This window comes from Perna viridis, chromosome 1 (assembly GCF_037379345.1).
Source record: "Perna viridis isolate PV_CMFRI_1.1 ecotype Kerala chromosome 1, ASM3737934v1, whole genome shotgun sequence".
NCBI classification, from domain to species: domain Eukaryota; kingdom Metazoa; phylum Mollusca; class Bivalvia; order Mytilida; family Mytilidae; genus Perna; species Perna viridis.
Genome location: NC_142445.1, coordinates 41,815,159 through 41,832,558, shown reverse-complemented (window position 1 = coordinate 41,832,558; position 17,400 = coordinate 41,815,159). Strand labels below are relative to the sequence as shown.

At 32.2% G+C, this 17,400-nt stretch overlaps 1 protein-coding gene across 4 annotated transcripts in view; it reads left to right on the top strand.

Annotated features, from left to right (window-relative positions):
- Nucleotides 1-17,400, top strand: part of LOC148628818 (receptor-type tyrosine-protein phosphatase epsilon-like) — a 139,788-nt gene that overhangs the window by 80,222 nt on the left and 42,166 nt on the right. For all 4 annotated transcript variants that reach the window (XM_088595089.1, XM_088595099.1, XM_088595108.1 and 1 more), the window contains 2 exons: nt 8,506-8,618; nt 17,114-17,204. In XM_088595089.1, coding sequence (XP_088451215.1) covers nt 8,506-8,618; nt 17,114-17,204 — 204 coding nt within the window. The remainder of the gene's footprint in view (nt 1-8,505; nt 8,619-17,113; nt 17,205-17,400) is intronic.

Here is a 17,400-nt window from a genome sequence, read left to right as displayed (position 1 = left end):
ATTCTGAAGCATAGGTATACACATGCATTATCATTTGATTTTCACATGAATTGAGCAAATATAATTTATGACAGAGTTTGCATAATATTTATATGAATTTCCTTTGAACTTTTCACATGAAGTTTGTGTAAAGTGAATATCAAATGAAAGTCACATTGATTTCACATGCAATTCACATACCGGCACAATTTTTTTTTTTTGGATACTCAATTCACATGAATTTTTATGTGAACAATATTTTCCTGCATAATTTAATATGAGTGAGCTCAGTGACTTATTGGATTAATTTTCAATGAGGCAGCAGTATTTTATTGAAACATTTTTTTCTGTAGAATATATGTAGAATAGATAGACAGTCCTATTTTTTCAGAGTAATGGGAATTCAAACAAATGTAAAATCAGCCTATAGTATCCATTTCTTTGAAAGGTCTGATGCAGATTTAAAGTACACTTGTTTAATTTTTTTTTAACTTGTACTTTTGGTCTGAGACACACACATTTGAATTGAATGAGAAAAAAAGTTATAATTGAAATTATTTGTTTGAATAAAGCTGATAGATGCAGTGTTTGTTGAGCAATATTATACACATGGGATGCCTTCCAATACCAATTTTTAATTTGTCATAGTTTTACTCCAAGCAATACAAATATACAGCATAAGAATAAGGACAATAGTAGATATTGTGATATGCTGATATTTTGATTTTCATAAATTTGTATTCTGTGACATTATTATCTAGAGAATAATTTACTGCATTCCTGCAGTCAGTAATTATTTCTATAACTTAACTTGTTTTTCAGATATGGTTTAATGATTGTAATAAAAAGTCTATTTTTGTTGAGAAAATATCTTAAAAAAAACCCTACAGGCACCATACATAAATCTTGACCTATTTAAAAGGGATTATAAATGTTTGAAACATTTATTTTTTTCATGATATAATTTTGTGTAAATATATCCTGGATTTAATAGTACCAAATAAAGGTATTTCTAGAATCCTCGTAACTGTCTTCTAGATAAACAAGATTCCTAGTACATGTGCATTTTATTGCATAATGATGTTCCCTTTGATTACGGTATATTGATTGCAACAAACTACATTTTCCTTTCATTAATTATGAGCACATTGTCTACTGTCGTAAAAGAGGAAAAATCCTTTAAGATTTCTTCTCTTTTATGTGGAAAGACGTAAAATGTAGCTAAAGATAGGAATTGATCACGATTTTAAATCTCAGGATATTTTACATGTTTAGAATTAATTTCAGTGATATAATGGTTTAGACTTTGGATTAAGATGTCTATGAGAGAGCCTTCATCAACATCTAATATTTTCTGGTTGTTTTTTTTTTTAATAAAAATGTATGCATCTTTTATCATGAAATGAGAGTAAAATTTGAACTTATTACCATGACAAGGGAAGGTGTGAAGAGTTTGTCTGTAATAAAAAGAAAATAGAAATGGTTGTAAATAAAATCTCCAGTTTTTCAAAAATTATCCCACTGGTACTATTGTCAAAAGTTTTATGCCCCCCACCCCCCCCCCCCCCACTTTGGTGATGGGACATAATGATTTGCCCTGTATATCTGTTTGTCACATGATTCACAATTTATCAGTGTAAGAGCACAATGCACATCTGTGTAGTTAACAAGGTAATTGGGTAATTGTTATATGGAAAAAAACATGATTAGAAGAAGGATCAGAATATCCATCTTCCAGGGATAAATATAAATATAAATATAAATATAAATATAATGAGACTTGTATTTGATAGCATTATGTTCTATCTTGTTTCTAAACTGTTAGATAGGAATTTGGAAGGCATTTAAAGTATGTTGAAACGGTTATTGTTTAGATCATTTTTTTGTAAATTTGTTGCATTAAAATGCTTGCAGTTAACAACGATCTTAAATTTAAAGTCTGTTTGATGAGATTTATATCAATACTAATTAAGTAGAAAATTGATTTCATTTTCAATTGAATTTTTACATATTTGGCATATTCTTTCTATTTCAGAAAAATTATGATGTCTTCCTCTTTTAATCATCAGTTGACATGATTTTATCCTAAATCTGCAAATTATGGATATATCTGTAAAATTTATTAATTTATTAATGTAAGTTGGTCTTTCACCCATTTTGTTGACTCCCCTGAAGAATATCAATTTATTGCTTATGAACCATGTGCATTGGTAGGGTAAGTGTCTAGAAATACTGGCCATGTTGCTGATATGATTTCACATCTGGGTTAAAACAAAAGAGATAAACTACAGCATTATGAATATATCTGTTCTGGTTGAGATCAGAATATATCTGTCCTAGTGGAGATCAGAATATATCTGTCCTAGTGGAGATCAGAATATATATATGTTCTGGTGGATATCAGAATATATCTGTTCTGGTGGAGATCAGAATATATATGTTCCAGTGGAGATAGAATATATCTGTATAGGTGGAGATCAGAATATATCTGTTCTGGTGAAGATCAGAATATATCTGTTCTGGTGGAGATCAGAATATATCTGTCCTAGTGGAGATCAGAATATATCTGTCCTAGTGGAGATCAGAATATATCTGTTCTAGTGGAGATCAGAATATATATGTTCCAGTGGAGATAGAATATATCTGTATAGGTGGAGATCAGAATATATCTGTTCTGGTGAAGATCAGAATATATCTGTTCTGGTGGAGATCAGAATATATCTGCTCTGGTGGAGATCAAAATTTATATGTGTTCTGGTGGAAATCAAAATATATCTGTTCTGGTGGAGATCAGAATATATCTGTTCTGGTTGAGATCAAAACACCATAATGATCTAACTTCTTAATGTAGACTGTAAAACTTGTGGCATTATAACCTTGTTCAAATTGAAGCTAAACTATTTTGCACCTAAAACCATGAAATATTTATTTCCTTGCACCGGAACATAAAATTGATAAATCGTAACACTTCCAGTTCGTCTCCACAGAAAATTGTTCTGTCATCAGATTATCATGGTATTTTGCTATTCAAAAGGCATTATGGTGAATTTAACTGAAAAATGTGACGGATCATTATTGCCAAAAGTGATTAATCACAAAATGTTTGAAAAATGTTCCCATTAAAGGTGTGAAATGCCATCAATAATGCAAACTCTCAATCATGATATAATCATATTTTGCCATTTTTGTGGTAGGAAATTGGTATAAAGTATCATAGTTGAATCAATATTGTTGATTTTAAGGCAATTTAGTACTGTTAGTTTGAAGGATTAAAAATCAATTTTAAATGTTGCCATATTCAGGGTTTGTTGAATCTGATGAAAAGTTTTAATTGTTTTTATCTTGAAAACGTGCTCTCTACTGGAGGTACTGATGTGTTCAATCCTCTCTTTTGTAATAACTTGTAAAACATGGGTTGTTCTAGTGCCTTGAACGATGGGTTTTGTAATATGGCTTGCTCTAGTGCTTTGAAGGATGGGTTCTTTAATATGGCATGTTCCAGGTCTTTGAAGGATGGGTTCTGTAATATGGATCATTTTATTATCTAGAAAATTTGATTCTGTATCTTGGCTTGTTCTGGTGTTTTGATAATAGGTTCTGTAACACAGCCTGTTTTGGTGTTTTTAATAATGGGTTCTGTAACACAGCCTGTTTTGGTGTTTTGAAGACCAGCTTCTACAGTGTTTGTTTTAGTGCCTTTAAGGTTGGGTTCTTCCTTCAACTGTTCAAAAATTGCTAGACCTAGTACCTTGAAGGTTATGTTATGTGTTATACAATGTCAAAATGACTTGTTCTATTGTCTTGAAGGTTGGGTTCTGCATTCTACAGGGTCAAAATGGCATGTTCTAGTGCCTTAAAGGTTGGGTTCTGCATTCTATAGGGTCAAAATGACATGTTCTAGTACCTTAAGTTGGGTTCTGCATTCTTCAGGGTCAAAATGACTTGTTGTAGTGCCTTGAAGGTTGGGTTCTGCATTCTATAGGGTCAAAATGACTTGTTGTAGTGCCTTGAAGGTTGGGTTCTGCATTCTACAGGGTCAAAATGGCATGTCCTAGTGCCTTGAAGGTTGGGTTTTGCATTCTATAGGGTCGGTCAAAATGACTTGTTCAAGTGCCTTGAAGGTTGGGTATTGCATTCTATAGGGTCAAAATGGCATGCTCTAGTGCATTGAAGGTTGGGTTCTGCATTCATTCTACAGGGTCAAAATGACTTGTTCTACTGCCTTGAAGGTTGGGTATTGCATTCTATAGGATCAAAATGACTTGTTCTAGTACCTTGAAGGTTATGTTATGTGTTATACAATGTCAAAATGGCTTGTTCTAATGCCTTGAAGGTTGGGTTCTGCATTCTATAGGGTGAAAATGACTTGTTCAGGTGCCTTGAAGGTTATGTTATGTGTTATACAATGTCAAAATGACTTGTTCTAATGCCTTGAAGGTTGGGTTCTGCATTCTATAGGATCAAAATGACTTGTTCTAGTACCTTGAAGGTTATGTTATGTGTTATACAATGTCAAAATGACTTGTTCTAATGCCTTGAAGGTTGGGTTCTGCCTTCTATAGGATCAAAATGACTTGTTCTAGTACCTTGAAGGTTATGTTATGTGTTATACAATGTCAAAATGACTTGTTCTATTGTCTTGAAGGTTGGGTTCTGCATTCTACAGGGTCAAAATGGCATGTTCTAGTGCCTTAAAGGTTGGGTTCTGCATTCTATAGGGTCAAAATGACATGTTCTAGTGCCTTAAAAGTTGGGTTCTGCATTCTACAGGGTCAAAATGACTTGTTGTAGTGCCTTGAAGGTTGGGTTCTGCATTCTATAGGGTCAAAATGACTTGTTGTAGTGCCTTGAAGGTTGGGTTCTGCATTCTACAGGGTCAAAATGGCATGTCCTAGTGCCTTGAAGGTTGGGTTTTGCATTCTATAGGGTCGGTCAAAATGACTTGTTCAAGTGCCTTGAAGGTTGGGTATTGCATTCTATAGGGTCAAAATGGCATGCTCTAGTGCATTGAAGGTTGGGTTCTGCATTCATTCTACAGGGTCAAAATGACTTGTTCTACTGCCTTGAAGGTTGGGTATTGCATTCTATAGGATCAAAATGACTTGTTCTAGTACCTTGAAGGTTATGTTATGTGTTATACAATGTCAAAATGGCTTGTTCTAATGCCTTGAAGGTTGGGTTCTGCATTCTATAGGGTGAAAATGACTTGTTCAGGTGCCTTGAAGGTTATGTTATGTGTTATACAATGTCAAAATGACTTGTTCTAATGCCTTGAAGGTTGGATTCTACATTCTATAGGGTGAAAATGACTTGTTCTAATGCCTTGAAGGTTGGGTTCTGCATTCTATAGGGTGAAAATGACTTGTTCTAATGCCTTGAAGGTTGGGTTCTGCATTCTATAGGGTCAAATTGACTTGTTCTAGTGTCTGGTTGGCAGAATTATGTCTCATAAAATATGAAACATACCTCTTTGAAGATTAATTAGTTGTGTTTTTACAATGCTAAACATGGCTTTTTTTAGTACATTTACCTTGAAGGTTAAATTTTTTGATAAACATATCAAACATGGGACTTTTTCTAGTTGGTTTGGGTTCTGTGTTCTACAACTAGGGATAGTTTTCAATTGTTGGTTAGATTATGGGATATAAATGACCTTGGGTTGGTTTACGCTGAATGAACTGTGAAGCAGTTTATGTAGCATCAACCTACCCAAAGCCATAAATGTTGCAGCATAAACATTTCTAAAGTCGTTTATATCCCATAATGTAACCAACAATTTAAAAACAATTCTTAGATTTTAATTCAAAAACACCAGAAAACAAAAATAAAATAACAAATATTGTTTTTATGATATGAAATCACCATTTTTAATGCAAATCAATACTGTCAACTGTCAATTGATTGCACCATACGTAATTTACATGCATGTTTTAGTGTATTTTGATACCCCATTAAAGTAGTTCTGTTGTTAGGAGGTGTAGCTAAAATACCAAATTAGGTTATGCGAAATGGACAATGTTGCTCAATAATGCTGTACTATTCAGAATTTCACAAAAATCAAAATATTGTCAAATAATGCTTGTAGCTCTAACATTGTATTTTGCTTTCATGCTACTATAAGGATGCTTCATTCTAATTTTTAGGAAGTCCCTGTTGTGATTCACAATCAGAAAATTTCTGATACGAACAAAACGCTTCTCTTTATCAAATATCTAAACATAACAAACTGTTAATATACACTGTAAGCTTATGAAAGTTGACATTAGCTCTAGTTGAGCAGTTCAATTCAGAGCTAGTTTTACATTCATATAAGCTAAAAGCCCTCAAATGTGTTCTAAATGTTTAAAAAACCATTGTCATATTGTTTGTTTTAGTGCCTTTAAAGTTGGGTTCTTCCTTCAACTGTTCAAAAATTTTGCTATAAATTGGTATAAAGTATCATAGTCTGCAAAAATACAAAAGAAAAATAGTACAGAACTTAGTTCTGTTTATAATTTTTTTTTTTAATTTCAGTCAAAAAGAGTCCAAAGAAATACTGTGAAAGTACTTATATTTGTGGGTATCAATTTTCATGGTTTAGGTAAAAGCACATGTGTGTGGATTCTTCAGTGCATGATTTTGATAATCCTGTCATACAATTTAAAGTAAGTAATCCATTTCGATGAGAATCAAATTTAGTGGTTTAACCTTACCCAAGAAATCCACGAAAATTGGTACCACACAAATACATAATAGTACTTTCACAGTAGTCAATAGATCCTCATTGAATAAATGTCTAAAGTTGTCCTTTTTTTTTGTTTAAATTTGTGAATGTCTGAAAAAAAATAGCCCTATTTGATATGGCAGACTTGCTATACATGACTATATATTTCTTAAAGACATCCTTGACATCATTTTGAATTTTTGTGAAATTTTTTAAAAATATTATTTCATTAAGTTTATTATAGAATTGGACATGTTTTTGTGCTTCTGTTTTTTTTTGTTTTTGTTTTTTTTTAAATAAAATTCAATTCTTAGATTTTCCACTTTTGGAAAAATGGTTGGCTGTAATTTTTCTTTGAAGCTTTAGAACTTCAATTGTATAATGATATATAGATCTTCTGCTATTATACATGTCTTCTATTCCTATTTATGGTTTAGTAACACATGATCTGGTCTGCTAGGGTGCTATTTTTATAGTATGTCAGCCCTGTTAATGAATAATCCTATTTTGACATTAAATGGAGGTAGAAATCTGTCTACTTTTAGCTAATATAATGAGACAATATAACAATGAAATATTGTGCAATGTTGTAAATTAGGTGTTGTGCTGTCTGCAATAGCTAGCTTGAATACTGACCAGTTTTAGTTAACAAAAATCAGATATTCCCTATATAACATAGTTACAATAAATTCTGATGATCTTTCCATTTTATTTCTCAAGTATGCATAAATTTCTGTATTTTGTGGTAAATCATGTGGAATTTATTGCCCTTTTGCCTTTGCATATATTTCTGTCAATCTTTTTGATGTCTGATTATCAACCTTGGACAGAAGAGGTTTCACCACAGAAACAGTTCTCATAAATTGTTAGGAGTATTACGAGAAATCTATGATAAACTTTACTATCTAAAACATTAATATGGTTTTTTCCATAATTAGTGGATGACTGGAATTAGTAGAATACATTTTGTACAAAGTTTTTTTATTCTATCAAAGTGCATTAGCTGTGTTATCATTTGTCATTTGAAATTTCTACTGAATGCTTGATGAATTATTGACGACGGACACATTAGAAAGTTTACAATCAATAATCAGACTACCGGTAAATATAAACAATGAAAAAAAAAATGCCATTTATTTGTTTGAATAACTCTGGAAAAAAGTAAACACTAGCTTAATGTTATCAAAAGACCCAGTAGCTTAACTATTGGTTGATTCTTGAGTGAAAAATTCAATATTACCTTTTAAATTCACAATACAGTTAATAATATACACTACAAACATATGGCCAACGTAAAGCAAGAATATCGCAGCAGAAAAAAGGATTAGATAAAAGCAGATGTCGTCCTAAGGAAAAACGAACATGATTACACTGAGTGCTGAATTGTCGTCAGTCACAGTTTTGTAAATGCATTGATTTCGTACATAAGAAGGATAGTAATTGTTTTAATGTGACATAGTTGGTATTCTGTATAATTTTAAGTGCACATGGATGGAGTTTGTTGAAATGGATTTTATTTCCATAAAAAATTGTCATTAAAGTAATTTTTGCTTTCTGATAATTTATGAGCAGTTATCATGGATTACTGATTATGGTTGTATAGCTGTTCTGAATGTCGTCACTGAGAGGAAATATACACAATATTTTTTTATATGATACCTATATTAGAGCGTGTATGGCTACTTTAAAAGTGCTGTCTAACACTGTACTAAAACAGTAGCATTGAAATGTTAACTCAATGATGGGAAGAAGGCTAATATCTGCTATAGGTCAACAAATTTCTAATTTAAAGTCTGTATTTGGATTTGGTGACTCTTCTGTAGAGAAAGAAGAAAAAGCAGTTAGAGCTGTGAAGAAGGAACCAATTGCTGCAGAACAGTTTGTACAACGACTTAAACAGAAAAAGTTAGACAAATATTTGAAGATAGAAGTTCGTGTAAGTATATGTAATTGATATATACATTTGTATAAGATTTCTTCAAAAATAGAGGAAGAAGTTGCTTAAAGGTTTCATGAATTGGCATATTTTTTTTTGCTTTCCTGGTAGGCAAGAATTACTTGTAACTTTGATTTTTGTGCAACATGTACCAAAACTCTTGTAACAATACTTCTATACTACTGTAAAAGAACTATTGTATGTGGGGTACCTATTTGCATGGTTTTCGTTTGTAGGATAAAAACATGAAATTTGGTTCCCAACGTAAAGGAGAATCCATTTAATGTGTATACCGAAAACCTCAAAACCACAAATTCAAACATCCATGAAATCATGTATTTTTCCTAAACCACGAAAATTGGTACCACTTATCAAAGTATTTTCATGGCATATATGATTATGTGTAATCATTCTTTTAAATATTCCTTTCAAATCAGTAACTCAAGGATTTGTTACTTTTTTTCTCATTGATACAGAATGTTCATACAGTGAAATCTATCTAACCCAAACCCCTTTTGGATTTTAAAATAGGTTCAATCAAGACAGGTGTTCAGTTTACTAAGGTTGAAAATTCATTTGAATTGATATTAGGGATTTTAAAAAGTGTCTGGTTTAGACAGGTTTTTAGATTATTCAGAGTTTTTTAAGACAGGTTTCACTGTACATTTTTGTATTTTGAAAGAAGCTTTGATATAGATTTAAAAGTTGCTTTATATCTATACTGAATGATAAACCTGACCTTTGTTGTTGTTAGCAGTGGCAACAGAAATACAGTCTTTAGTCACTTACATTTATACTGAATGATAAACCTGGCCTTTGTTGTTGTTACCAGTGGCAACAGAAATTCAATCTTTTCATAACTGTGTTTGCACTTTTTCATATTTTTTTTTTTTTTTTTTTTTTAAATACCTCTGAATTTGATTCCATGACTTGGCTGTACCATTAAAACTAATAAATTCGTGATTCAAAAATGAATTCACAATGTGTTATCCTATAAAGTTATATTTGGTTAACTATGGTAATATGAAACTATTTTCATTAGATTCTAAATCTTGATATTGTCTAAGTTTGTGGAGATAAGCAAATATTTTATACAATGATCAATATTTAAATAGAATATAGTATTTTGTTTCAACTATTTGTAATTTTTTTTACCTTGAATAGGAAGATTTGAATTCTTCCGGGTTTTATATATGTCTTTTTTTAAGATTTGGAACTTAATTACTTCCTCCATGTACCTGCTGGAACCAGCTTCATTGCTATTTGTTGTCTTGGTGTTTATAGTAAATTACATGTTTAAACTCTGTCGAACATTATTTTGTAGGCTACTAAAGTTGAAAATGATAAAATACTATAGGTAGGGGCAAACCTGAAATTTTATTTAAAAAGAGGCTGCAGTAAAGATACTATTGGATGTGAAATTTGTTGAAGTGTAATTATAGAGAAATCCAAGTTTGAAGGAAAGACATATACTATTCTGATTTAGGCTGGATGGAAAGGGGAATATGTTTTGTTGGCCACCTTGAACATGTGCCAGATTAGTGCCTGATTCTTATAGGGGCAAAGTTTTGTTGGCCCTCTTAAATATATGCCTTATAAATATCTAATCCCTAAAGGGGCACATGTTTGTGTGGCCCTCTGGATCTGTACTTTAAGTTCTTGATGCCTTAAGGGACATATTTTTGGTTGGCCCTCTCGAATATGTGCCTGGTGAGCACCTGACCCCTAAAGGAGCACATGTTTGATTGGGCATCTGGAATCTTTGCCTTATAAATATCTCACCCCTAAAGTGGCATATGTTTGGTTGGCCCTCTTTAACTTCTGCTTGATTAGAACCTAATCCCATAGGGGCATATGTTTGGTTGGCCCTATGGAAACTATGCCTTATTGTTACCTGATCCATATAAGGGCATACTTGTATGTTTAGTTGGCTTTGTTGAGCCCGTGTCTGGTGAGTTCCTGATCCTATAGATACACATGTTTGGTCGGCCAATTTTTAAACTGTGATTTGTACCTAATCAGTTAACACACAACAGCTGGTTAAATATATCTTTAGCCAGACACAATTAGATTGTAACACATCATCAATACAGACATCTCAGGGCTTGATCCAGACACTTTGAAAAGGAGGGGTGCCAGCCAGGGTTCCTCAGTAAAATTGGAGTGGTATGACATTATCAACCATTTTTTGTCAATTTTACAAAATAACAAATTTGCATATATAAACGAGGGGTGCCAACCCCCTGCAACCCCTCTTGATCTGCCACTGCATCTTATCAAATATGTCACCTCAATATATAAGGTCTCATAATTACATAGAACATGTATGAAAATAATCATATCAAATCTGGGAGAAAGTTCATCTTAAAAAAGGTTTAGTAAGATGATTTTGACAAGATTGCATGTCTAATCTATTTGAAGAGTTTTGCACTTCTAAAAAGTCTGAATAATTCCTCTGTTATTGATTGTCCTGGAAGAAACATCCTTTTTATCTATGATGGGAATTATCGTCATCGTCTTTATCAGTTTTGTGTGTCGATAATTTTAGATAATGGCTTTTAATTCAATTTCTCTATGGCTTTTACTTTGTAATGTTACATAGATGTATGTGGAATGTGGCTATAATTAAAAACTGACACTTATTGTTTTGTGGTGTCAAATACATACTTTCACAAGCAAATCTTTAGATTTGCTAATAAGTGTCATTGGCAATTCATTCGCTGATATTGTTTTTTTTGAAAATTAATGTAACAGTGGTCTGTTGAAACTGTTTTCCGAGGTTTACCATTTTTTAAGGATTCTTAACAAAATAAAAAATTTCTAGTCTAATGCTCTGATAAAATCCATCAATTAAAAAAAAAAAAAAAAAACAGAAAACCCAGGAAATTTTGGCAAAATTAATACCCAACAAATGATTTCCCATGTATAGTTTTTTTTTGCATCTTATTGTAAAAAATGTACCCATAATTTCTCTGTGGGCAAAAATGTTTTTATCAGTAATGCATTTGTCCATCCTGCCATTTCACTTGAACTTGTTGCTCTTTAAAAAAAAGTAAAATATTGAATCAGTGGTCCAGTGGTAGTGTGCTCACCTGGAATGCAGAAGGATGTGGGTTAACCTCGCAGCCCGGTAACATTTTCATTCCACAAGTTTCTCTGAGATATAACCTGAGGTCATAAGTGATGTCTTCTGTCTTTTGATTGGCTGTGTGGTTATTGCGTTATTTTATTTATTTTTACACATTCTTATATTCAAAATTTTAAAAAGAAACGTTAAAATAATTTTTTTTTCAAATTACTTACATTATCTTTTGATTTAAATGAACAATAATTAATTTAATTCAAATAATTTCATCTTGCATTTACTTTATTTCATAAGCGGCAATTTACTCATATATTGTGCATATCTATCAGTGGTTACCTGAGTCTATATTTTGAGCGATCCTAGGGTCACTTATGATATTGATCAGGGAACCAGATTAGGATGTTGGTGTGATCCCTAGCCAAGTCATACCCGAAGACTTAATGATTGGTTGTTGCTGCTTCTCTGCCAACCATATAAAAGATAGAATGATGACTGGTGACTGATGGTCATAATAATGATTGCTTTGATATTTTAATTACATATACTGGTCAGAAAGTAGATCTCACCATTTTCAAGATAGAACTAATTCTTGCCAATCTGCTCACCAAAATTTATTCCTCAATGAATATTGTTGTATGATAACTCATTTTAGAAAGAAAAATATCTGCAATCTGTTAGACATTTTGTCTTAAATTTTGGGCATGAACTTGTTTCACAGGAGATGATGAAAAATTGGTTGGGGAGAATCACTTGCTGGCAAGATCTACTGCTTGACCAGTAGAGTGCTTCTACTGTAAGCTAGCATGTTAAAGATCTGGTTCAGTGTGTAAGACTAGTGTTCAATTGATCAAATGTTTTTGCAGAAATGCATGAAATATCTGTCATATGAAGTTAACCTTCAATCAATCAATGTGTAAATCAATTTAACTCTGTTGCTTTAAGGGCAGTTCATTCAGGTCTTTTTTATGCGTTTTAGTTCGATTAGCAATAAAAAAAAATTTGAAGTGTATCTAGTGAGATACAGCCTTCTCTGTTGTTTTGATGCTGTTTTGTCTTCTTATATTTTTGAAATGCTCACATGAGCCCAGAAGAAAGACAGTTATCAAATGAACTGTATATAATCATTTATTTTCATGGGGATAAAATTTCGTGGTTTTTTCTTTGAAACTGATTTCATGTGGACAAATTTTCATGGATTCCCAATTAGTTATTTAAATGGTAATGTACTTCTGATTCAAGCTCTCTGATTTGCCATGTTCTTCTGTATAAACTGCACAGTTCCATCTCCATCTCAGCAAGGCTTATGTGAGAATCTTTTGTTGGCTGATACCACTTTTTTTTTGCCATTTATTAATAAAAATAATTATGATGTTTGTTCCTTTCATCTCAAATATTTACATTTCATTTTATTTCCAGTAATGTACAAATCAAAGGTTTCACTAAAACAATGACACTGGCACCTACACCTTTATTAATTCTTAGTAAACAGTCTTTTTCTTCTTGGATGTACCCCTCTGTCCTCATTTTATAGCTAGAATTTTAAATCACCAAAAAAAAACATTCTTACAATGGTCTTTTGAGGCTCATTAATGCCAGTTACCAAACACCATGCTGCTGAAAAAAAATCTAGCCTGCAATGCGACTTAACGTATGAAATCACATGATTTTTTTTATATCGATTCACCAAAACAGGACAACTCCACGTATTTTGATATTGGTACAGTGGCAGAGTAAATGAATCCTTCGCTGGAATTTAAATAGCACTCCAGCTAAGAATAATTGAAAAATTGAATACATGGTTGAAAAGCCTTCATATTTTTATTTTTGATATTTTGTTTCAAGTTTCAAGTATTATAGTAAACAGAAAGTAATGCTTTTCATATAATCCTTTGTTTTAGGAGATACAAATTATATGGAATGTATTGTAGAATTCAAAATTAAGGGAGATAACTCTGTAAATGACACTGAAATACAATAGAAACTATTGGATTTCTCCTAAGACTAGGCAGATTGCATTGAATAAATATACATGTTATCATATATACCATAAGGCAACTTATTAAACAAAAATAAAAATGTGGAGCCTTTTTTTGGGGATGTTTAATATATTTTAGAATTTGCTTGATTCTTACAAAGACTGCTACTTAAAACGTTGCCTTTCTCATATAAGCTTTTTGGTACATTTTTCGTTGTTAAGAATTATACAAAACTCTTCTCCTCTGAAACTACTTGACTAGTTAGAAACAAACTTGGTATGAATGTTCCTTGGGGTATCTTGCATAGAACTGGTGTGGGGATTTTTTATTCGTCGAAAAACATGGCTGCCATTACTAAAAATAGAACATAGGGGTCAGACAGTATTTTTTCACATATATCTCCTAAACCGTTAGGTTTAGCTGAATTCTGACATGTTCAGCATGATGAGATCTATCACTGGTCAAATTTTGGTTTTAATCCGTGAAGCCATGTTGGAGTTATTGCCCTTTTTCAACGATTTTTGCTATTCTTAATGTTATTTCTTTCAAAAATCTTCTCCTCAGACACTACATGACCAATTGGAACCAAACTTTGTATGAATGTTTCTTGGGGTATACTGCATAGAACTGATATGGAGATTTTTGATTGGTCGAAAAATATGGCCGCCGTTACTAAAAATAGAAAATAGGGGTCAGACAGTAGTTTTCCACTTATATCTCCAAAGGTTTATCCAAATTCTTTCAATAACTGAAATGATCCATATGATTAGGACTACAAAAGTCTTCAGACTCCTTGTAAGAGTTATTGCCCTTGAAAGGGGAAAAATGACTTTTGTTTAAATAGTTTTCAGTCAATATCTTGAAAACTATGATAGATTAAAAGAAACTTTCATTTGTTGAAAAGATCTTGTGATAGTCCTACCAAAGACTTCTTGAGTCAATATTGTTGGACAACTTCTTGTTTAATTTATTGCTTTTGAAAGGCAAAATCCAGCAAGGTGAGTGATTCAGGCTCCTTGGAGCCTCTTGTTTTGTTAACGTCTTTCTTTATTTTTCAAATACATATGTAAGAAAATACAATATGGTCCAGATTTCTTTTATATCTTGAACATAATGTGTCACATTAGATAGATGAGACTCTCATTACTCTACTATATGTTGCCGATAATAACTTTTGTTGAAGTGACTAGATCCTTTGATCATTTTCTAACTGAAATACAGAGAAACCTGTAAAAACAGAGCCCCTTTTTGGATCACAAAATTAGTTCCATTAAGGCTGATGTTCAATATACTGTGGTTCAAAATACAAATGAACTGAAATAAAAGGACTCTTTAAAGTGACTGGTTTAGACAGTTATTCAGATTTATCAGAGTTAAGTTTAGACAGGTTGCACAGTAGATGGAAGATTTGTTAGTCTTGAACAATGGTTATGGAAAAAGCTTAACATTTTTGGGACATTTTCAGATATTAATGTTATAATTTTCAGAATATAGAATAGTGTTTCCTAAAAAGAAAAAAAAATCCATGTTCCATTTTATATAATTACAGAGTTATCTATGCATTCCAGAACAATATGTAGTTTTTTGCTATGTGAGACCGCTTTCTATATTGTTTGTTCATTCAATATTTTAAAACGGAAACCAGTATGTGTTTTCAGGAAGAAATCTGCACCCTATTGTAAATAGAGCTTACGGCATAGTAATGAAAGCCTCATCTATCTGATGTGATAGATTCTCACAGTAAACATTACTTTCACGGTACAACTTCATATAAAGCATTGTAACCAAGATCGATCAATATATGCCAGATGATATTTCATACTGAGCTATTTATTTCACCATTATTTTTCCAATGAAACAATATATCATTTTAATTATGCTACCTGTTTCCTAGAATTGATCATAAAAGATGGAAATATATTTTATTTTTTCAGACAAGTGGAAATGGCTTGTATTTCCACTGATCCTTTTTTCCCATGTTACCAAGATGCATGTATAAACATGTTTGTTCTTTTTTATTTTCTTCTTTTTTTGTAAAATAGCAACTCAATATATGTCATAAAATCCTTCTCTTCACATCCATTGCCTATTTTTTTCCCTGAAAAATAGGGCATTAAAAAAAATGATACCCCACCCAATAATGATTAAAAAGGGGGATGCAAAATGTGGCTTAACTCAAAAAGTACACTTTAAATTTTGTTTAACCTGTATTTCATGGAACTAAACAACTGTTAAGTTTTTTTTTAAAAATCATCAACATGTTCTCAAGTGGACAAAAGGACAGATGGGCAACTTTTTTTAAGGATATTACATAATACCTTGTCACTTCGTGTACAAACTATGATAAAATATCTGGTAAATGAGAAGTCTTCGAAAACTCAAATTTGCAGAAAAAAGTACCATGTCATGTGATAGAAACTATAGGGACAAAAACTATGAAGATTACCATACATACTATAATGTGATAGAATTTTATTAATCAATTTACTCTCTTTGATGATGTAGACTGACAAAACACTCACTAGAATTATTTTCCGAAAATTAATTGAAATTGGTGTTAACCCCAGTCATTAGTCATCACGGTGCCACTCCCTTGATGCATTACCGTAACCTTTGATTTGGATAAATTTTGTGGTAGTTTTCCCCACCAGAGGTCTCTGTGGAGACTCATTTGGTTTATCAGAGAATCAAATTCTATTTTATTTAATGCATTAATATCAACTAAGTTTCCCTCGTGTTGTTTTTGTGAGGAAAATAAATGATGAGAAAATATGAGTTTCTAATTTCATCAGTTAATGTACTTTCTCTGAAGCTGTGGAGATAGAGTCCCTACGGTCATCTTCCTGTCACATACAAACTGATAATTTAGGGATAAACCTCTCATACTTTGATCAACAGTACAGCAGTATGACTAAAACAAACAACTATCTTAAAAGGTCTTATGCCTTAATTACTTAATTGCTATAGGAAATCACCCTAACTGTTCAGAGAGAGGGACATGTGTAAACAAACACTTGGACATTGAAATTGGTTTGGTTTAGACAGGGGTCCAAAATACATTTTACCTGTACCAAGGTCCAAAATACATCAAAACTGATATGAAGAGATTTCAAAATGTGTCTGGTTCAGACAGATTTTTGTATTATTCAGGGTTTTGTTTAGACAGGTTTTCAGATTATTCAGGGTTTGGTTTAGACTGGTTTTAGACAGGTTTTCAGACTATTCGGTGTTTGGTTTAGACAGGTTTTCAGATTATTCAGGGTTCAATGTAGACAGGTTTCATTGTATCTGTGTTTTAATATGTAAAATTTGTTTGAAATGCTGTTATGTTCTACATCTATAAGCTGCTTATAACACTCTATGGAAATCCATTTAAAGAATTTTATTGATAAACAAGATGACTTTCTGATAAACTTTTTATCTTTTTTCTCCAGGCCATTGTACGGAACCAAGATGAATTTCCATGCACCGTTGCCATGACACCAGATAATATTCTGCTGAACATTAACCAGGATGTTGTATCATGTAAGTCATTCAACTTTTGTTAGCTCACCTGGCCAAAGGCCAAGTGAGCTTATGCCATCACTTAGCGTCCTTCGTCGTCGTCGTGGACAAATTTAAAAAAATCTTCTTCTCTGAAACTACTGGACTGACAGGTTTTAAACTTGGCTTGATTGTTTCTTAGGGTGTTCTGCACAATTTGAGTGTTGGGATTTTTGAT